The sequence below is a fragment of the Brienomyrus brachyistius genome, chromosome 9 (assembly GCF_023856365.1).
Source record: "Brienomyrus brachyistius isolate T26 chromosome 9, BBRACH_0.4, whole genome shotgun sequence".
Classification (NCBI taxonomy): Eukaryota; Metazoa; Chordata; class Actinopteri; order Osteoglossiformes; family Mormyridae; genus Brienomyrus; species Brienomyrus brachyistius.
Genome location: NC_064541.1, coordinates 26,846,366 through 26,868,253, shown reverse-complemented (window position 1 = coordinate 26,868,253; position 21,888 = coordinate 26,846,366). Strand labels below are relative to the sequence as shown.

At 44.4% G+C, this 21,888-nt stretch overlaps 2 protein-coding genes across 2 annotated transcripts; both read right to left on the bottom strand.

The window, feature by feature from the left end:
• Positions 1–59: 59 nt before the first annotated feature.
• Positions 60–2,881, bottom strand: LOC125748806 (small nuclear ribonucleoprotein Sm D1). The gene is made up of 4 exons (XM_049025446.1): positions 2,723–2,881; positions 1,953–2,029; positions 1,533–1,724; positions 60–251 (listed from the first exon to the last, which is right to left on the bottom strand). Exons 1-4 carry the CDS (start codon positions 2,734–2,736, stop codon positions 175–177), a joined length of 360 nt encoding a protein of 119 aa, XP_048881403.1. The 5' UTR covers positions 2,737–2,881; the 3' UTR covers positions 60–174.
• A 1,566-nt stretch (positions 2,882–4,447) lies between these two features.
• Positions 4,448–19,941, bottom strand: LOC125749222 (phosphatidylinositol-3-phosphatase SAC1-B). The gene is made up of 20 exons (XM_049026262.1): positions 19,803–19,941; positions 16,236–16,333; positions 15,878–15,952; positions 15,052–15,179; positions 13,994–14,143; positions 12,810–12,869; positions 12,592–12,625; positions 11,976–12,077; positions 11,748–11,833; positions 11,370–11,456; positions 11,192–11,260; positions 10,408–10,487; positions 9,906–10,004; positions 9,590–9,728; positions 8,387–8,456; positions 8,230–8,302; positions 7,409–7,502; positions 7,225–7,317; positions 7,030–7,087; positions 4,448–6,668 (listed from the first exon to the last, which is right to left on the bottom strand). The coding sequence occupies exons 1-20, from the start codon at positions 19,829–19,831 to the stop codon at positions 6,532–6,534; spliced, it is 1,761 nt and encodes a 586-aa protein (XP_048882219.1). The 5' UTR covers positions 19,832–19,941; the 3' UTR covers positions 4,448–6,531.
• Between the last annotated feature and the right edge of the window lie 1,947 nt (positions 19,942–21,888).

Genomic DNA, 21,888 nt, shown 5'->3' with positions numbered 1-21,888 from the left:
CACCTGAGGTCTTCCCATGGCTGCCCAGTATCAGGAAACATGCAAGATGAACAAAGCCAACCAGGCCAAAAGTTTATTATAAGTAAACAAAAGCTTCCAAAACGATCATGGACAAGAAATATGCTGACACCCAAATGTACAAAATGTGGTGACTCGAGCAGAGGTGACAGGACTTTATCGCCGGGGTCCTCCTCTACCGCGTCCTCTTCCGCGGCCCCTGCCACGACCTCGTCCGCGGCCACGGCCCGCCACTGCAGGACAAACAGAAAACCATGGTAACTTGCATAGATGTAATCAAGGAACACAAACAGAAGCAAAAAAAACTGGCCCTTTCTAAAAATACATCACAATTTCCCCAGGGAATGTTTGACAGCACCAGAGTGGTTGCTCAGAGCAAGGTTTGCATCGTACCTCACTAAACATAAAGAAAAACAATTACTGCTTCCATAGAGACCAGAACGCACTCACTCCATCTTCATGCCAGCAAACCAGAAGCTTCTACACAGCCACTCTTCAGTCAAACATATGGGACAAAAATCCCTAACAAGCTTTATCGCAATATGTTATACAAAGTCGACTGTCACCAATCGCAATGCAAGGTGGCAATTTTAATATCAAAGTTAAAAACCAATTTCTAAACATCAATTTAAACATGCATTACTAAGACGATGTCACTCACATTTGCTACTGCTATTTGCCCAGCTGCACACGGCCTGATTTTATTAAGGGACTGACATGCGCGTGTTTGGCATGATGTCATTATGAATGAGCGTGTACATATATTTTTCCCGCACCATCTCAATCTAAACCCACAACACCACGTGTGTGAAGTTTAAACCTTTATTGAACCTATACTTCTTCCCTGAACACTAAGTAGTTTCCACACAAACTGAATTTTGTACACCTTTTTAAACTCCTCCCTCACCCTATGTGTCGCGCTCTCATTGGCTGTAGCTCGTCGCCGCACTCACTGCCAGTCACAACACTTTTGAGCTATTGAGCGGCAATTTACCAGTGCCAAGTGAACACTGATTTGTCTCCAGTCTGGGGGTTCTGTCAGTAATCTCCAAAAACACTGGCCAAGTGGGAAATCTGGGCTAAAATTATGCAACGTGAACTTAGCATTAGATTTTTTTTTTTGCTTAGCCTGAATTTCCTGGCACGAGCACTTAGCTCCAGTCATACACATACTCAGATGTGCAACTGTTGTGAGAAGGTTTTTCAGCTCTGTCAATAAATGTATTAAATCATTTTTTTGCATGACGAAAACTGAAAATAAAAATCTAAAGGCACACAACAAACGCGCACACTGTTACAGCCCTTGTCTAGATTTATAAATGTGGTCCGGAATGCTCTTTAGCAAAAAGGGTTGAAAAATCACGATGCATATCATATTGCCAAACAAATCTTGATATAATAATCGATTTGAGAGGTCTCTCCCAATTCCCACCCCTGACATGGTCTGGATACCATCCAAGAGCACCACCAGACGCAAGGCTCACAAAGTGTGGCGTCTCCAGGGCTGCACTTACCCGCCTCCCTCTTCTTGGACTTGATTTTGGGCTCAATGTCCACCAGAAGAGTATCCAGGGGCAGGCTGTCCGGCAGGATGAAGTAACGGATGTTGTTTCCACGGATACTCAGTGTCTCCAGCTGCATGGGCTCTCGATTCTTCAGGGTCATCTTCACAGCTTTAAGGTGGGTATTCATGCTGACATCCACTCCTGAAAGGGGGAGCAAGAACATCCCAAGTCACTCAATCCAAAACAGACTCAATCTGATATATGGCCTAGAGAAATGCTGCCCAAGACGGAACTTTTCCAGCATCAGCAAATGAAAAATATTTTATTCAGCTCTATAGATGAGATTCTGGAACGGAGCACAAACCCAAACAAGCAGCACTTGCAGAACACAAAGGAACCGTCTGCCAGCTTCTGAGGAAGAAGACCCACCTGTGATTGTGCCATGGACCTGGGTGCCATTCTTAAGTTCTATGGTAACGGTCTCGTGGCTCAGTTTCATCAAAAACCTGCATGGCAATGAAGGCCAACACAGAGAACATTAGCCAGAGATTATTTTACAGACATAAAATTAGCTGTTGTAGACCAAAACTCTCAAAAAAAACTTTTAAACACAGGGAGACAATCGCCCAGAAGTAATTTAAATACAGTGTTTCAAGAGTACAAAAGGAAATCAAACCATGGGACGGCTACTCCATTTTTGATAACTAAACAACATTTGAGTCTGTCAATTAATTTACGTAGCACACGGACTATTGTGCCTGTTTGCGCCGATTCCTACAATTACTCGCTGCCCTTCGCAGATTTATAGTTCATCTTGCTTTAATATCGACAATGAATTATTCACAGACATACATGAAAGCTCACCGGTTCACTAGATGAAATGCTAAAATGTGTGTTGCGTACCGACTCTACCCACTTAGAAGCATGGTAAAGGGGCAGCGAGTCCGTTAGGTGGCAACTAAAGCGGCATAATGGGAATATTACACAAATCTTAACTACATGTGTACACCAATAGCCGTATTTTTACAATTAACAATTAACGACCATCGTGTTCAAGCTTCCAAACTTAAAACCTTTATGTGTCCTGCAATTCCGAAAGTCCCTCCATTCAGCACGCACGCTTCCATTTTCATTTCAACCACTGATGATGAAACAGCACAGATATAATAAAAATATGATCTGTATCGTCGTATTCTTACCGTACGAGTTTCATGGTGGCGGCAGATTTCACGAGAAATCCTCCACCGAAGTTAGAAACTAAAAAATTACCGCAAAACCAACTCAAATAGCATGAGCTGCTGCGGCGTTTCGTTTTCCGCTGAACTAGGATGTAAATGCAAGAACCGGAAATGAGGAATATAGAGCGCGCTTTCTTTCTAAAAGCGCTTCTCCACAGAACAGCGCCCTCTTCCGATCTTATCTGCTTGGAGGATCTCAGGTTCTCTGTTCAAAAGCTACTCCCTTTCGTTTGTTCGCTAGCCCATGATTGCTATTTTTAGCTGAGTAGATCATCTTGGGCTTGTAACAAATATCAGGAAAGATGAGAGCAAAACCCAAACACCACAGCTTTGACAGCCACTAGTGGTCCGTCTCTCAGTCAAGTTACGTAAATCTAGAATGATATTGGGAATTTTGCTCACACTGTGTCCTTGTGTCCTGGGTTTGACATTAAATTGCAACGCAGCGGTCCTGCAACTTGCAGGGAATTTTTGGAGGTTGGTGGCAGGTTGGGCACTCCTGCCACCGTAAAACAACTCACAATTGCTTGATTACATTTACATTTACAGCATTTAGGAGACATTCTTTTCTAGAGCAACTTTAAGGCATTTAATGACTTATTTGGCACAGCCATCAGAATTGTGTCTGTCTGCGGGGAGAATGTCAACCTTGTCGGGAGATTTACCTACCTTGACAGCAACATTCATGTCTCTGGTGACTTCCTATGAAGTCAGCAGATGGATTGGGAGAGCATGGGGGGTCTTGAGGTCACTGGAAACGGGTATGTGGCTCCCGGTATCTTTACAAGATGACGAAGGTCCAAGTCTTTAGAGTCCCGGTGCTCCCTGTCTTACTGCATGGCTCTGAAACATGGACGGTATCCAGTGAGTTGAGACGAAGACTGGACTCCTCCAGTACTGTGTCTCTTAGGAGAATCCTTGGCTACCGCTGGTTTGACTTTGTGTCGAATGAGCGGTTGCTAGAGGAGTCCCGAATGAGGCACATTACCTGCATTGTGAGGGAGTGTCAGGTACGGCATGTGCCTCGTTTCCCTGAGGGTGAGCCGCAGGACTCTCATTGCTGAGAACCCCAGTGGCTGGACCAGGCCAAGGAGACGCCCATGTAACACATGGCTGCGGCAGATGGATGGCCATTTCCGGAGGGTGGGACTGGACCGTGCATCTGCCTGGGGGTTCGCCGGCTGGGATCCTGAGGCGTTTTGCTGTGTGGTGGGTTTGCTGGATCAGTGCATGCTCCCCAACCTGAACTGACCTGATCTGGACGTTTCTGAAGTAACAGGAATGTAAACAACACTGGCATATATTTATTTCCAAAATGGGTTATTTCTGTAAAGTATTTTTTTTCAGTTTACTGCCAGAACCTCTACAAACACCCTACATAAACTTTCAGTTTTTGCTTGTAGGATGCATTAATTGCGTGAGTTTTGGTATATAATTAAAGAGATTTCATCACTTGGCAAAATAAGTAAATACATATAATTTAAAAAGTGTTACTATGCTGGTGGTACTAGATGGGTTCATATTCCCAGCCCAGTTGCAACCCATATCTGAACCTGCTTAGACCCGCATCTCAGCCAATCGACCCTATGGCCAGGAGAGCAGACCACAGGCTGTGGCCCAACATTCTCACGTTCATTCCATCTAATTCAGTTCCGAGAGAAGAACCCTGGGATGGATGACAAAGAATATCTTTTATGTCGGCTTTTATTACAAAGTTATTGGAAAATAGAACATTCCAGCTGAACAGAAGGGGAAATGACCAAACATCGCGTAACAGTCCTGCGTACATCATTCATCTGAACCATTATTTTGTGTATCATGAACACATCCATACAAGGTAACAAAAGATAGAACGGCCTCTCTTCTAGAAAAGATAATGGAATTGTTGAAGAAACAAAACTGCTCCCTACCATGAGTATTATACCACGGTACATGGACAGCAGCCACACATATGGAGACAGTGCTATATTTTCAATGCGCCTGTTGCGTTTCTTAGTAAGTTACAGGAATGGTGTGTGGCCTTATTCAATTTGGCTTACAGCAGAACTTCTCAGCAATTAGAAGAGCTTTGGTAACTTTACTTAAAGCAGTCGTGTATAATGTATTATAATGCATTCATAAAGTGTTATGAACATGGCTACAACTATTTATAGAGGCATAACACATTATAGCCATGTTTATTGTGCATTATGAATTCTCCATGAAGCTCTCATCTATAATGCACTATAGATACCTTTATAATGCAACACAAAGCATTCTTAATGCTTATATTTACCATTATAATGCATTATGAAGGTATCTATAGTGCATTATAGGACTTACGAGGGCTTCATAAGGCATTCCCAATGCATAATAAAGATGGCTATAATGAGTTGTGTTTTTATAAATATTTATGGCTGTGTTCATAATGCCTTGTGAAGGTATTGATAGTGCATTATGATTACAGCTTTAAGTAAAGTGATACCAGAGCATGTAACTCACACAGAGCAAGACATCTACTATGCACAACCAAACCAAGGAAATGTGTACATTCACTAACCCTTACAGTCTGGCATGGAACCCATGCTTCTACAAAGTAGTTCCCCAAACTGACACCTCTTTAGTTACTTACCAAGGTAAATGTTTACAACAAAAGTTAAAATTAAGTAAAAGAAAAAATTATAAACAGAATCCAGCACGTGTTCCGCCTGGGGTCAAAGATTTACTTTCACAGAGACATTCACTGGCACTGTATGTGTAACTGGTGCAACAACATTAATTAGTCATTGTCATAGCAACTGATCATCACATTCTCTGATAGGCTGAAGTCATTCCAATAGCCAGTAACAGAATGAGAAATACTGTATAATGTGTTACATTATATACAAACCATTCACCCATTATGCACAGTCGCAACCCCCGAACCCACCAAACCTACCACTAGATGATCTGAGTACTGAAACAAACAGGATGCAAGTGAGAGGATTGCTGGCGTTGATACACTAACTGGTAATCTGCTCATGGGCCGGCTGGTCCTGCCTCGTGGGAAAATACAAGGAGCAATGAAACCACAGCCAGCGAGTGTGACGTCCCTAATGACCTCCTCAGTCTTCCTCATACAGATCCATCACAAAGGGCTGCATATTATGGCTCAACACCCAGCAACAGGAAGATTAAAATGGGTCTGATATAAGCCAATGTACTTGTATAAGTCATTCATTGGTTTAATTACAATCATTCATAAGTATGGGAATAAGCTGAATTTTCCTCTGGGTATATCAAAGAGAGTACAAGACCTAAACAGGGAGTGAAAATTAAGCATGGAAGCAGGTAAAGGTAAGGGGGGGATGTAGTGCTCAAAGCCTTCAGATTTTCATAGACACAAAATATGCTGTTGGTAGAACCACCACAAGTGTTTCTGAAGGTCTGAAAAACTTCCACTCCCAGGAAAACACAGATATTTTGACTTATTCGTTGGCAGATTTATTCGTTGACTTATTTGTTGATCACAAGAAGACGTCACAACCGATGGCAGCAGATGGTCTCAGATTCGTGCTCCCTGGTCATGGGAGGGCAGAGGAGACGGCAGGAGGGCTGCAGGACGCCACGTTCCCTCTACATGTGGGGTGTGGACAGCGGCACGTCCGGGTAGACCTCTCTAGGGCCACGGACCCCTCCCCCCACTACCATCAGTACAGACAACAGCCCCGGCTCAGCTGGGAGGAAGAGGAGGAGAGCGGGGAAGCGAAGGAGGAGTCCGCCAATCTCGACCGCTTTCCACACGTGCACGTTCAGTCCATCTTCTCCTTCTGCACCAGTCGTGGTGCGTCCACAAACTCCTGACCGTTGATGAGGATGACGCCCCCCGTGGTGATGCTGGCCGTGCCCCAGAAGAGCACATATGCCAAAGTTTCCGTCCACGTGTCACCTGACCAGGGGGGGGGGGGGGGTGGTGGTGGTGGTGTTGAAGACGGCAGTATGTATTTTTTAATCGATGATAAGGATCTCATGTCCTACCAACTACAATATCACTGGTCCAGCCCGAGCCAGAAGCTCAGTTCAGCTGCTAACGCAGTTCTAGGAACTTATAGATTTCAGATCGTTGGCAGAAATCCAACAACAAGCTCATAGGTCTTCATTAAGCTTAAATGAAGGGTTTATTTTTTTTGGCTGGAACCATGTTTAACTACTGATATTAATTCCTATTAAGCTTTTCAAAGCAATATTTTACCGGGCGTCTCGGAAATACCTGAGGCGTAGCGCGAAAGAGAAAATAAATCTTTCCTCACCGGCCATGAGCAGGCAGATGATACACATGGAGAAGGCGACAACCATGATGACAGGCAGCTGAAAGGCAGGCAGGAAGAGGTCAGTGATGGGACCCAGGGTCTACACACAGGCACACTTATGGTTGATGGTGATCTTCACATCTGGTTGAGGGATAACCTATGAGACCAGGCTTATAAGATGACGACTATGCCCACCGTCAGGAATCTCCAGTCCCTCTGGATTTGAAGGGGTGTGGAAACATCCACCTCATCCACCATGTAGTTCCCCAGAAACAGATCGATGGAGTCCTACGAGTGACAGTAGAGATTGGAGAGGTTTTTACTAAACAGGACACTCACAGCACACACACACACATACAAGGGTGTCAGTACAGAGCACCTGTCGGAAGCCATCAGAGAAGTTGTTCTTGTAGTATCTGATCATGGAGTTCCAGCCATCCATTAAAAGCCCCCAGTAGGTCCTCTTCCCTGTCCTGGGGGGGCAATGACAGGTCAGACAGCATCACCAGGCTGGACTCGCATGGGTGATACGACCCTTAATGCATTAGAGTATTTAGGTTATTATACAGATCAGTCAAAAGCCTGCACACACCTGCTGAAAATCGTGTGTTTTTCAACAAGATAATGACCCTAAGTACATCTCGTGGTTATGTTGCAAGTATTATCCTGTGAACAAGGAAAGAGATGGAGTGCTGTGACACCTGGCCCCCACAATCCCTCCGACCTAAACCCCACGGTTTGTGGGATTGTGCCCAGAACTTTTGGAAACTCCTTCAGGACTGTTGGAGAATCATTCCAGGTGGCTACATCTGGAAGCTGATCGAAAGAATGCAGGGAGTCTGCAATGATGTCATCAAAGCAAAAGGGGGGCTTTGAAGAGTCTAAAATCTGAGACAATTTCGAGATGTTGAACACTTCTATTGGTCATTGCAATATTTGATATGTTTTACTTAATTGCTTTGAGGCCATTTACTTTAAGGTGGATAACAACTAAAATAGAGACAAATGCATTAAAAGCAAGTGTGTGTAGACTTTTGACTGCTACTGTAGGTCTAATAGTTCTGTCGCATAGAAAAGGACAAAAAAAACCCAAAGACTTCCATCTTACTTGAAAGGATGAGGCACCACTAACATCCACATGCAGGCTTAGCGCAAGTCTGTGCCTCAACTCATACCCTCCACACTACACCAGCCTGTCACCTTGTGAAGTCTGTCTTCAGGGCCCCAGTTCCAGCATACTGCTTGGCACAGGCATTGGCATTGTCAGCCCAGGCTGGATGGAGAGCAGAGGGGCACAGTCAGACTGCTGCAGAGGACCACGAGGGCGTCAGAGAAGAGTAAACGGAAAGGGACTCACCGTTCTTGTATATCTTTTCAAAGTCTGCCTGCTCCTCAATCCTCTGGCCCACATGAAGAACGCCCAGCCTCTGGAAGGACAGCAATCAGGGATGAAAAGCTGGACTGTGTAAGCATGTGATCGTTTCAGAGTTAATGGACTGCTGGTCAAAGAGGCGATTTCTTGACTACAATAAAATCCCATTATAATGGAATCGCTTGTAACAGAATATCGTCTACAACGGACGAGGTCCGCTGGTCCCGGCCGTGCGCCTTTAAGAACATGCAGAAAAGGCATCAGATATAGCGGACTCACATATAATGAAATTTCGCTTTTAAAGGACAAACAATTTGGTCCCCAGGGCCGCTTTTAGCTGTAGTTTTGTTCGCTATAACGGACATGCAGGCTCCGCCTACAAGGTGTGTAGCATGCCGGTGATATCCAGTGCAGATACGTAATTGGGATTATCAATAGTCACGAATCTGGTCAGGTAAAGCTGGATTACTACATCCATCCATCCATCCATTTTCCAAACCGCTTATCCTACTGGGTTGTGGGGGGTCCGGAGCCCATCCCGGAAGCAATGGGCATGAGGCAGGGAACAACCCAGGATGGGGGGCCAGCCCATCGCAGGGCACATTCACACACCATTCACTCTCACATGCATTCCTACGGGCAATTTAGCAAGTCCAATTAGCCTCAGCATGTTTTTGGACTGTGGGGGAGAAACTGGAGTACCCGGAGGAAACCCCACGACAACATGGGGAGAACATGCAAACTCCGCACACATGTGACCCAGGCGGAGACTCAAACCCGGGTCCCAGAGGTGTGAGGCAACAGTGCTAACCACTGCACTCCCATGCCGCCCCCTGGATTACTACATGTACAGTATAATAATCGATACCACAAGTGTGTCTGCTGGGGTGTAGCATGAGTAAATGGTGTCCTGTAGTTATGTTCTGGGCATACAGCAACTCTGGATATAATGGTCTTTGGATATAACGGACTGTTTTGCCAGGTCCCTTGAAGTCTATTATAACTGGATTTTACTGCATACAAAAATTTAGCGATAATAACAATTCGTCATTAAATATGGAAGCAATCTCACTGGATGGGGGTGTGTCTGTCTGAAAAGGGGTGTGGTGAAATTGATTAGGGAGTGGCTATCGAAGCCAGGGTGTGGCTGATTGGATGGGGGTGAGGTCTGAGGCCCCTCCTCCACACCTGCAACTGCGACTGTAGTGAGCGGCGTGCCAGCAGGCTCTGGATGACATTGGTGCGGTCCAGGCAGTCCATGCAGTTACTGCGAAACGTGCCCTCCTGTTGGATGAGTACCACTCCCTCAGGGTCCACCAGGAAGTAGCTGGGTCGCCAAGGAAGATTCGCAGGATGAAGATCATTCTAAGGCGATCGCTCACGTGAAACACGTTTCAAACGTCATGTCAGGAAAGACGGAACCACATGCTGTAAGTGTAGGCATGCAGTGTCATTAGCGTGGGGTTGGGTTGTGTTATCACCAGCAGGTAGGACCTCAACACACCCAGACTCATCCTGCATCTCAGACACGCTGTCCACCAGGACCTGGAGCCGGTCCCACCTCATCCGGCTGCACTCCTTGTGGAAATCGAAGGCGACATATCTGAGGAGGAAGAAAAACATTGGCAGCCTAACAACAAACGTCTTCAGTTTTTGGTGCAATGTTCCATTCTAAGGAGGGGCTGAGTGAGGCATCCTGCAGGCTTCCCTTGTGCCCCTTACAGACGTGTTCAGCTAATCCCAGCATTTTTCCTTTCCTTTACTGCAACTGTGTTTGGCATGTTTGGTCATACAAAACTCCACAGTAGAAGAAACTATTCATAATCTAATTTCCTTTCTCAGAGGAAAGGGATTAACTCATTTTTAAACCCAAGCATGTGGTTGGACAGAAATTAGGATGCACAATGGGGAACTCTTTACTGCAGCATCAGATACAGACAAAGGAACTCAGCAGGGTCAGGAATAGCCCCAAACCAATGAGAATCATGGGATGGAGGATCCCTGACCTGACCATCCCATTGGCCACACTGGAAGCCATCTTGGCGAAGGCCTGTTCCAATGGCTTCTCCGACCCTTTCTGGTTCACCTGCGGAAACAGACACTCATCACCAATGCTGAAAAGGCCAAGTGGTTTATACTCAACGTTTGTGACACGTACGGTTACTCCAGCCATCTTATCCACAAAGGGCCAGTGTGTATGCAGGTTTTTGGGAAAACACTTAGGTCAGCTACTCAAGCCCATGTGTGAGGACTCTTCAACAGAACTGCAGTGAAAACCCACATATACAAAGGCTCTTTCTGGATAAGACTAGCCACTACTGAGTTACACACTGTTGCTATGCAATCTATCCATCCATCCATTTTCCAAACCGCTTATCCTACTGGGTCGCGGGGGGTCCGGAGCCTATGGGCACGAGGCAGGGGGCACAAGGCAGGGAATAACCCAGGATGGGGGGCCAGCCCATCGCAGGGCACACTCACACACCAGTCACTCACACATGCACACCTATGGGCAATTTAGTAACTCCAATTAGCCTCAACATGTTTTTGGACTGTGGGGGGAAACCGGAGTACCTGGAGGAAACCCCACGACGACATGGGGAGAACATGCAAACTGCACACACATGTGACCCAGACGGAATCTCACATACATGTAATGTTAATTCGCAAATAACGTGTGGAATGAACACAGGATACGTATGATGGCCATAAAGCGGAGGCACTGTGAGCATTGAGTAGAGATGCCGTTAAGACAGCGACAGACGGCAAATGGGGATGACGGAGCCGTACCAGATTCAGAATCGTTTGTTTGCCATAAAGGATGACCTGGGAGTCGAAATGCCTCTGGAAGCCATCCAACTGTGAAGCGAACGGAGAAACACCACAGGCCTTTAACTGGGAGAGACATCAGACCAGGTAGTTTCCCAAAAGGCGGAGCATGTTGGGGGTATTTAGAAGTGCGGCTCACGTGGCTGGTGGATTTGCTGATCTGCGGCTTGGGCTTGTACTTGAGGTTCGGCCTTTGAGACCAAAAGAATGGAATAGAGCCTCGGGTCTGTAGAGAGAAGTACAGCGAGAGCGTCAATGCGGTGAAACCCCAAGCCTGGGAACGCAGAGAATTCTGGGAAAGCTTTGGTATTACAAACTGGGTAGTATAGTGATCTCAATGGAAAAGGGCCCCATTTCACAAACATGTTTAAGGAGAAGCCCTTATAGACTTCACTGCGGCTTAACACGGGACATGGTTCAACCAGAGCTCATCAGTGCCTGCCGTTTCCATAAAACAATTAAAGACAGCAGTCAGTGTCTAAACCAGGCTGACGTGTCTTCATCTCCCCAAACTCACCTGCACGAATGAGGCTTTTCCTCCGTTGTACTGCACAATCTGTTCTGTCTCTATAAAGTTGGCAGCGTGACCCTCTGAGTCAATACCTGCCGAGTGTGCAGAACAGACCCGTGTTGAGGTCAGTCTGGGAAAACCCCCAACCACCTTTACACCGCAGGGCTAATGACATCAAGACACCAGCACAGGTAGGAGACAAGGACCCGAAACAACAACCAACTGTCATCTCACCTCGCACGTAGTAGCGGACTCCAGCCCGGAAGCAGCTTCTGCGGGAAATGAGGACCCAGTCGAAGACCTTCCCATTGATGCAACCAGACTTCACGGTGATGACTGAGACCTGCTGGTTAAGGGAATCCTCCACCCCATAGCACCATGGCTTTGAAATACAGTCTTTGATCGGAGTTTTCCAATTACACATTTTTAAAGAACTATATCATCGACAGAAGTCTGACTAGAATTTCAGCATTCACAAAAAATAAATCCTAATCCTGCATAAATTCATCATAAATTCATGTAACATGTGACACTGATTACATTCCTGACAGACCTTCAGAATTTTAAAAGCTAACGTCAACATATAGAGATGACATACACTCCATTAGTAATTTAATAAATTATTAAACAAGACAGTGTGACATGGAGTTGAACCCTGGAGTTGACCCAGATATTTTATCTTTATATCTGTATCTATACCTTACATTAGATTAGTCCTCCACCCCCTTCCCTTCCCTTCCTCTCTCTCTCTCTCTCTCTCTCTCAACACAAACTGACTTGGCTTGGTCTTCTGCCCTCTACTGCCACCTTGTGGTGGGGGGGGTTAATTTCCTTTCGATGGAAAGGATACATCCGTGAAGGACAGGGTAAGAAAACTTGTGCAGCTGTTACAGGAAACGCGTGTTAAAAAAACAACTCAAACATGTGGACCATGCATGTCAGAACAGCAACAGTCACATCTGCACTAAGCCTGGAACTCAACAGCATTCCTATTCAAGCTGTATTCACGCAGGCCACATAATGAATGTACGCAAACATTTGTGTATTAATTTTGACTTTAGCTCTTACCTCAGGTTGTGCGATAAATTCTCTCAGCAGATGTCCATTCCATACAAACCTCTGATCAGCCTGCGAATCAGAGAAACACTGACAGTCTCGATATCGCTGACAGAGCTGGCTGAGCTTACTGGGCGACTTCATAAGACTGCCCACAAGGGGGAGCCAGGTTGTCAACAGAATCACGACAACTTCTGAAACGCACTGGAGAAACGAAGGCAGCCAATAGGCATTACAGAGGAAAGCAGGTGACCCTAATGATGACCTAATGATCGCCACGGCCAGGCTCAGCAGACCTGGAATGGACTGCTTATGGTTTTAAACAGGGTCAGCTAGATGGAAGAGTGGGCACAGTTGAAGGAAGTTGGAGGAACGTGCCTTTCTAGTGCATGCAGGGCTCTCGCTCTCATGTTATTTGGAATTCAGGACAGTTCATCCTGAAGTTAAACACTCCGCAGCTCCGTCTTACATCGCAGTTCCTTGTTCAGTTACACCCTGCAGTCCTGTGCTGCTCCTTTCACTCTCGCAGTCGCTACCAGCAGGTCAGCACTTTGACTGAGATCAAAGTGTAAAAATTGGTAATAATGTCACATTTAAATATTCTTTCATGAAAACAAAAGTATATTTTTTCATCTTTTTGCCAGCCAGTTATCCACTGAAAAGCAACAGTTTTCCAACAGTTTGACCAAATTTGTCATAGAAGCCTATGGAAATTTCCAGGAAACTTTACCAAAATAAAGCTTGAAAACGGCTTTTCGGGAGATTTCTGGCAAAATCCCACAATCACTGGTGGAAACCTGTTATGAAAATATAAGTGAGGTCTCCACTCATTAGGTCAGGGGATTCCCAAATAGTCGTACCTCAAAAGTCCTTTGAGATATTGACTTGACTTCCTCCCCCCCAGCTTTTCCTCACTATATGACATGAATGACTTGATTCTTAGTCTTTATTTAGTAAAACATCCTGAATGAGCCCACTTTTTACCTGCAGGTACCTACTTGCACTAGCTCTCGATTCCACAGTCACTGTATATTTACCCCCCACCCCCACAGTCACCATACCTATTCCTCTTCCATTCACACATTATGTCTTCTTTTACATCCTGCAATCCTCCTCTCCATATCTCCATTTTGTGACGACATCTCCCCATCCTCTCTCCTCCGATACACCCCTCACCCATCTCCCAAAAGTCTTACCCTCTCCAGCAAGCTCATGTCCTGGAACTCCGGGCTGGTGTTGGCCAGCCTCTGCAAGCTGTGAGTCAGGTCATAATCGGTGCTGAAGTAGAAGCCGTCCATGGTCAGCATGTTGTTCAGCATGGACAGGAAGGCCTTGTTGTCTTGCATCTGAGGATGGAGGGAAGTGGAGAGGCAGGGGTCAGCCACAGAAGTCTCCACAGATACAAGGACGGGCAGTACTGCTCTCTGGAGACTAGAGGGCTCTGAAATCCCACGCAATGTGAACATAGTCTGCACAGATACCCAAGCATTCCCACTCAAATACACAAGTACTGGAGAGCATTTTTTTTCCATGGAACAGATGTGGGCTGTATAGTTCAGTCAGACACACCATGGTATATAACAGATTACAGTGGTACCTTGGTTTGCGAGCATAATTCGTTCTGGAAACGTGCTTGTAAAGCACTTGTATATCAAAGCGAATTTTCCCATAAGAAATAATGGAAACTCAGATGATTCGTTCCACAACCCAAAAATATTCATATAAAAATGATTAATCCAAAATATAATGGAAAAATACATACAACAAATTAACCTGCACTTTACCTTTGAAAAGACTAGTGTATGGTGTGAGGGAGAAGAGAGAGGGGAGAAGAGGAGGGTTATTTTGTAGGACAACTCACTGGAATCTTTTTCTGTTTGTGCAACTTTAACAAGGAACCTTAAACAGATTCATCGCTCGCACTGCTACGCCCTTATTCATGTGGTGTTTTTCTACTAAATTTTGACTATATACATGAGGCACGCTGACTGAGACCAAGCATGGGAAACGATTACCCACAATACCGCAGCAAGAGAGAGAGAGAGAGAAGAATCATCAGCTCAGTTGTAATTATGTGACACTAGGCAAAGCGTATATGTAGTAGTCATATTGCAAGACTACGTTCATTCATCAAATTAAAATATTACAAATTTTTGCTCGTCTTGCCAAACACTCGCAGGTCAAATTACTCGCAATCCAAGGTTCTACTGTATAGAGTAATGATATCATCCAGCAGGGGGCGCCATTGCATCACCTGACTGTCTGTCAGGTGTAGCATCGTCTTCTTGTAGGAGATGATGTCGAAATCTGTGGCCTTCCAAATCGTGTGTCCAAGCAGGTCGCCCACCTTCTTCTTCTTGGTGATGATAGTGAGGTACATTCCTGGGGGAGGACAGCTGTCTATCAAGTATCCCAAGGGAGTCTCTCATGGTGTCTACGTATGACGAAGACTGTACAGCTTGTACAGCTCTAAACCAAAAAGAGTGATACTTGACTGCATGCCGGCATCTGTAATGGCATCATTTTCATGCGCATCTCAAATGATGCTTTAAATGAAAATCACTGTCGAATAAACACAGTAAGAACATTACAGTGACATAGAGTATTTTTTACTTTTATGCATGGGCGTCGCCACCAATTCATAATTATTCGTTTGGACCCCCTCCCACATTTAATATAAAATATTACTTTTATGCCAGTGTGTCCCCCCCACATTCAAAATGCTTCTGACACCCCTGCTTTTACCTAATTTTACCTATTTTCACTGTGTGAGGTGCTGATTTATACCTTCTAGACCTTACAAACTCTAAGAATAGGATGTATAACCCTGCCACCTCACACCAAAGCCACAACCGACAAGCAAAGATCTTGCAATAACTAGCAGGCCTGAACACGCAGCTCGAGAATGTGACCGGATGCGAGTTCTGCCAAGGCAGTTCTCTGTAAATAAGAGGCCCAGCAGAGTGCTGAGAAGTGAGATCACCAATCTGCTGATAAAAAAATGACGCACTGGGGCCTCCAGTGCGGGAAACTCCTTTTGACCAGAGGCAAATCACGCGACCCTCATCTTAAGGACTCACCTGCCACCAGACGGATGGTTCCCATGACTCCAACAATGGGACGAGTGACAGCCGAGGGGGGGACATCCTTCTTCACTGAAGGTGGATCACGAGCACATGGATAACAATCATGACCATCCCCAACATCTCAACACCATCAGTGTCTCCTTAGCACCTTCATGACCATCAGCATTTCCAACTGAACAAGTATTATTCGCAATAAGGCCAGTGTGACAGGAAATAACACAATGATCAGAGCCATACACAAGCTCAGATTTTGGTATTAATTATCTGCAAATACTCTGTGGTAGATGGTGGCACCACTAGTGAAATAAGGAAAAAACTCCCATGAAGCTGCAAATTCAAGCTCCACCTGTACCTGTGAGGGTCATCTCAGTGGACACCCTATCGATGGCCAGCACATCACTGGCTCCCTCATCGCAGGCCTCAATGAAGAACTTCTCAGGGGTCATGTGGCTGTGAGGGGAGAGAAGCCAAACTCACGTCTATGCTGGTTTCCCCTACCCTCCGAAAGTGGAACGTTCCTATGAAACCTTTCGTAAGCCAAAATGATGTAAAGAGGCAATTGTCGTTAATTTACATGGAAAACTGTTTTGAGTGTTCTCACACCCAAAACATAACCTACCAAATCATACACATAAAACCTAAAATAACACTAACATATAGTAAAAGCAAGAATGATATTATATATACACAGCCTACATTAAGTACAAAATATTTGTGCGTATTGTAGTTTCGCTTCCCGAAAGATATCCGAAGAGGATTCTGAGATAAAGTGCAGACGCTCACACAGTTCAAAACTATGGCGGCTTGATGCCGAGATGCTGAGTGTAGTTTCCCAGAAAGGAGCTTGATGGCGTCTCTGTTCCTGTTTTGGGTGTGCTCTGCCTCTCGCACTCGCTGGGAACAAACGTTTTCACGTTTTTTTGTAAAAGTGAAAATCCTCTTCAGATTAATTTTGGTTAGTGAAACCATAAAAGCGAAGTAGCGTAAAGTGAATTTGTGAAACGCGGGGATACCTGTATTTGCATTGATCAGCTGCATACTAAGATATTCTTTGTGGTAACAGTTTGAGGAAGGTCCTTTTCTGTTCCAACATGACCGAGCCCCAGTGCTCAAAGCAAGGTCCATAAATATATAGTTGGGTGAGTTTGGTGTGGAAGGACTTGACTGGCCTGCACAGAGCACTGACTCCAACCCTACAGGAATGCCTCTGGGATGAACTAGAATGGAGATTGTGAGCCAGACCTTCACGTCCAACATCAGTGCCTGACCTCACAAATGTGCTTCTGGATTAATGGGCAAAAATTCCCACCGACACGCTCCAAAATCGTCTAGGAAGCCTTCCAAGAAGAGTGGCATTGTTATAGCTGCACAAGGGGGACCAACTCCATATTGCTGCCTATGGATTTAGAATGGGATGTCATAAAATGTAAGTGTAATGGCCAGAAAATCCACACACAGAACGCCGATATCTCTGTGCATTTCAACCAATCAGATGGTGGTGATGCAAGAAACACTGTGTAGTCATACTTTTGGCCAGGTCAACGTGGGTGCAGCTTGGGTTTGGCTCGCATACTTTACAATGGAAAACCGCCAGTTTGCGGTACAGCTTGGGTTTGGCTCGCATACTTTACAATGGAAAACCGCCAGTTTGCGGTACAGCTTGGATTCGGCTCGCATACTTTACAATGGAAAACCGCCAGTTTGCAGTACGGGTCAGTTCTTGGTGGCAGTGGAAAAGCACCATTACAGAAAGTAGCTTTACAGAATCCCAGGATGCCTGAGTGGCTGAGATCGAATTCAGCCATGTAAAGAAGAATAAGCCTACAGCGTGTTACACGTATAGGGGTGTAGCACCAGACAAGACAAGGACAAATTGGGTGGAGCAGACTGTGACAGTGAGCTGTTGTTTGCTGTGGCAACCTCGACAACATTGCCTCTGTTATTCCGAACTCGGGTGTGTTGCTTAAAACACTTCCGACATGCAACTCATTTGAGACATCATCTGAGTGTTTCAAATGGTTCCTGAACTCGGAAATATAGACATTAAACAAGACAAATGGAGTATTATGAAATTCCAGAGACTATTTTTATAACGTACTATTCAACTAACTTGAATGACAAGAGCAGCTATTATATAAAGCAAATGGAAATACATCCAGAACAGAATCGGAATATTAAATGTACCAAAAGGCACAGCACTGTAACAAAAGCCTTCAGAAATGCACAATTATAATCAATGTCCTCTACTGTACACTTTGCCTGCTGAGTAAATATAGTGGATACCAATAATCAGAAAGTGAATGAAATAGAAATGTTTCTAATTGGCCTGGAACTGAATGTTTGGCGACTTGAGTTTTATAACACATGCAGAAGAATGACGTATATATGCTCTGTTTATCCACTAAGTATGCAAATTTGTTGCCAAAAGGCAGAGGTGGACAAAATACAAACTCCATGACTTGACTCAGAGTAAAGGTACGTCTGGTCAAATATTTCTTCAACACAAGTGAAAGCTGTTCACTCAGATTCTCCTTGAGTTAAAGTACTTTTGAAACAACCTACTGAATGCCCTGACTTGCTCGTAGAACCTGTAGAATAAAAAGCTTGTGGAACATGATTCAATAACTAAAGAAACACAACTGAATCAACAAAAGGACATCTATTGTCATTTTATTTTTTAATTTACCATCCTCCCTATCCCTCTCCCACAAAACAGCATGGTAATGTTCTGACGCAGCTCTGGCAGTGTGTGTGTGTGTGTGTGTGTGTGTGTGTATCAAGCAGACAGTAGAGTTGCTGTAGATGGAACTTTCTTAGAAAATAAAAATTAATCAAGCAACCAAGCCAGTTACGCACCTCTAGCTTTATAACTGCCCAACAGCAACCTGACTGACAGCTTAGGAGTAGTTTACTGTGATTGGTTTCGTTTTTTGATCGAACACACTATCACACTTAATATTCTTCCACTAATTTAATGAGTAACGAGAGCCTTCATAGAAATGTAGTGGAGTCAAAAGTACAATATTTGTCTTTTACATGTACAGGAGTAAATTTCACAAGTTTCCAAAAAGAAAAACGGTATTCAAGTGATGTACAGGTGCTCGAAAAATGTATTTGAGTGCAGTACTCAAGTAAATGTACTTTGTTACTGTTCACGCTTGGCAAAAATGAAATCAGCGTTCAAACGCCATCAAAGTGTCACATCCGAAGTGATTCCTGGTCCACACGCACCTCCTGTAATTCACTCGAAACTGAATGATTATTCTCTCAAGGCTGCTGTCAAATGTTCCTCTTTAATGGCACAGTACCGGACTCCGTCGTGCTGAGACATCAACTTCTGTTGATGCACTGATGGATCCGCACGCCCGTCTGGCGACAAGCATCCTGCCAAATTAATACCCGCAGCCGGACAGCCGACTGCGCCGGGGGGCCACCCTGTCCCTTTCCCATAGACTTGTCTTCTAACTTAATGCTGGGTATTTTTTAAGCCTGCGGTACCGTTACCACATTCTTCCACATGCGAGTCTGAGATCAAGCGTAAGAATAAAGCTCAGTATCAAGCTAAGTAATGCTCTTATACTTCTTCCTACATGCCCAACGTATCTGTAATTATTTGACACATATGAGAAATATGTATCTACTCTCGTACTGCGTAAATATGCTCACTTTAACCGCAAAAGAAGGGAATGTTTATTTCTCATTTTAAAACTGTCGCAATATTCAATCCTGCATCTGCCCAGTGCACCTGGCCAGTGATGGCAATGGCAGCACATCTGTCGATATGAATAGTCCCTGGAAACCGAACCCCTTCGACTTGCTCCAAACCTTCTACCTGTGAAAATTTCCATTGCCTGCCGTCCGCGATCTATCATAATGTACAAGTGAAAGGTGGAAGTCTCATTGAGGTGTCGTTACTCACAGACTGAAGCTGGTGTAGGCCGCCGCCATCTTTACTGTGGTAACAGCCTGCCCTCAACGTCGCTACGTGTTACGTCACTAATAGATACAGGAGGAGGAGGAATTTAAGGAAGAAGATAATTAGCAGGATAAAAATACAGCTCAATATCCGTTATAGGCTGGGCGTCGCTATAATATATACTTTTTTTTTAATTCTAGTTGTATCTGACTGTGCGAGAGTACAGAACTACTCAACCGTTTGCTTTAGCCTGCAATAGTGACCTAATTAAAATATGACAGCCAAAGCCAGTCATATAACTTATCGCAAAAACTGAATAAATGTCCAATCACAGCCCAGATCGCTATGGTCTCCCTAAAGTAATTGATATTTTGACAGTACTTGCATTACATCACCCTTAAACGAACACATGTATTTTGAAGGTACATAAAAAACGTCATCTAAGTTTACACCAGAATCACTTTTATGTCTATTTCAACATAGCCCATATAATGACGTCCAGGGTGTATGCAGCCCTGCAAAGGATGGAGGGAGGGAGAGATGGATGGATAAATGGATGGATGGATGGATGGATGGATAGGCGGATGATATGAAGTTCAATGAATTACATTTCAATAATTTCACAGATCGCTGATTTATAGGAGCGAATTGAGATTTATGAGACTTCAACCAGCAACTTTAGGTTATTTAAACAGTCCCAACCATTATGCTACCAAGTTGATTACGTTGCAAAAATGAAGCAGAAATAACATTTCTGTACTTATTTTATTAGCTGTGTAAATGTTTTGTCTCATGAAGAATATTCTTATACAATGCACACTGACCAGTTATAACCAAAAGAACATAGAATATTGATATTCTTCTTGAATTTGATAATGTTACAATTAACAGGGTAGCAACAATGGAGACATTTTAATGTCGCCCAACATATCTTATTTGTAATGAAAATTTTCCTTGTTAAAAGCCATGCAGTTTCCCAATCAATTTTGCTAAATAGATTGTTCCAGAAAAAAAACTGAGGCTGGTTTACATACAAAGCATCTTTGAACAATGTTCCTGATAAATTTGTTTGTAGCATCTATACTTAGAAGAGCACACTGGCTACCAAGAAATACCTCCTCTGAAACAAGCTTAGGGGGTGTACAATTCTTGCCCTTCAAGGCTGATGCTAAAAGCAGTACAGCACCCATAGGAATAGCATCGGATATCACACAGAATTCTCTAGGGGTAACAGGAAAATTGTACTCTGACAGAGACTCTTCATAAGTAAAAAAAAAATCCATTATCATTTAGCAGCTGACTAACTAATATACACTATACTGCAAAAAGTATTGGGACATCCCTCCGAATCATTGAATTCAGGTGTTCCAATCACTTCCATAGCCACAGCTGTATAAAATAAAGCACCTAGGCATGCAGACTGCTTCTACAAACATTTGTGAAAGAATGGGTCACTCCCAGGAGCTCAGTGAATTCAAGCGTGGTCCCGTGATAGGATGCCACCTGTGCAATAAGTCCATTTGTGAAATTTCCTCACTACTAAATATTCCAGGGTCAACTGTTAGTGGTATTATAACAAAGTGGAAGACCATGTAAAATCACAGAGCGGGGACAACGCATGCTGAGGTGCACAGGGTGCAGACGTCGCCAACTGTCTGCAGAGTCAATAACTAGAGACCTCCATACTTCGTGTGGTCTTCAGATTAGCTCAAGAACAGTGCGTAGAGAACTTCATGGAATTGGTTTCCATGGACGAGCAGTTGCATCCAAGCCATACATCACTAAGTGCAAAGCAAAGTGTCGGATGCAGTGGTGTAAAGCACGCCAGCAGTGGACTCTAGAGCAGTGGAGACATGTTCTCTGGAGTGACGAATCACGCTTCTCTGCCTGGCAATCTGGGTTTTAAACTGGACAAATCTGGGTTTGGCAGTTGCCAGGAGAACGGTACTTGCCTGACTGCATTGTGCCAAGTGTAAAGTTTGGTGGAGGGGGAAGATTATGGTGTGGGGTTATTTTTCAGGGATTGGGCTTGACCCCTTAGTTCCAGGGAAAGGGATTCTTAATTCTGCATCATTCAAAGTCATTTTGA

Coding starts and splice junctions, on each gene's coding strand:
- LOC125749222 (XM_049026262.1), bottom strand. CDS start 19,831: ATGGCGGCGGCCTACACCAGCTTCAGTCT. Junction 15,180..15,877: donor AACCATCCGTCTGGTGGCAG/GTGAGTCCTTAA, acceptor GTCCTCCCCCAG/GAATGTACCTCACTATCATC. Junction 7,503..8,229: donor CTGAAGACAGACTTCACAAG/GTGACAGGCTGG, acceptor TTGCCCCCCCAG/GACAGGGAAGAGGACCTACT.
- LOC125748806 (XM_049025446.1), bottom strand. Junction 1,725..1,952: donor GGTCCATGGCACAATCACAG/GTGGGTCTTCTT, acceptor TCCCCCTTTCAG/GAGTGGATGTCAGCATGAAT. Junction 252..1,532: donor GTCCAAGAAGAGGGAGGCGG/GTAAGTGCAGCC, acceptor TTTGTCCTGCAG/TGGCGGGCCGTGGCCGCGGA.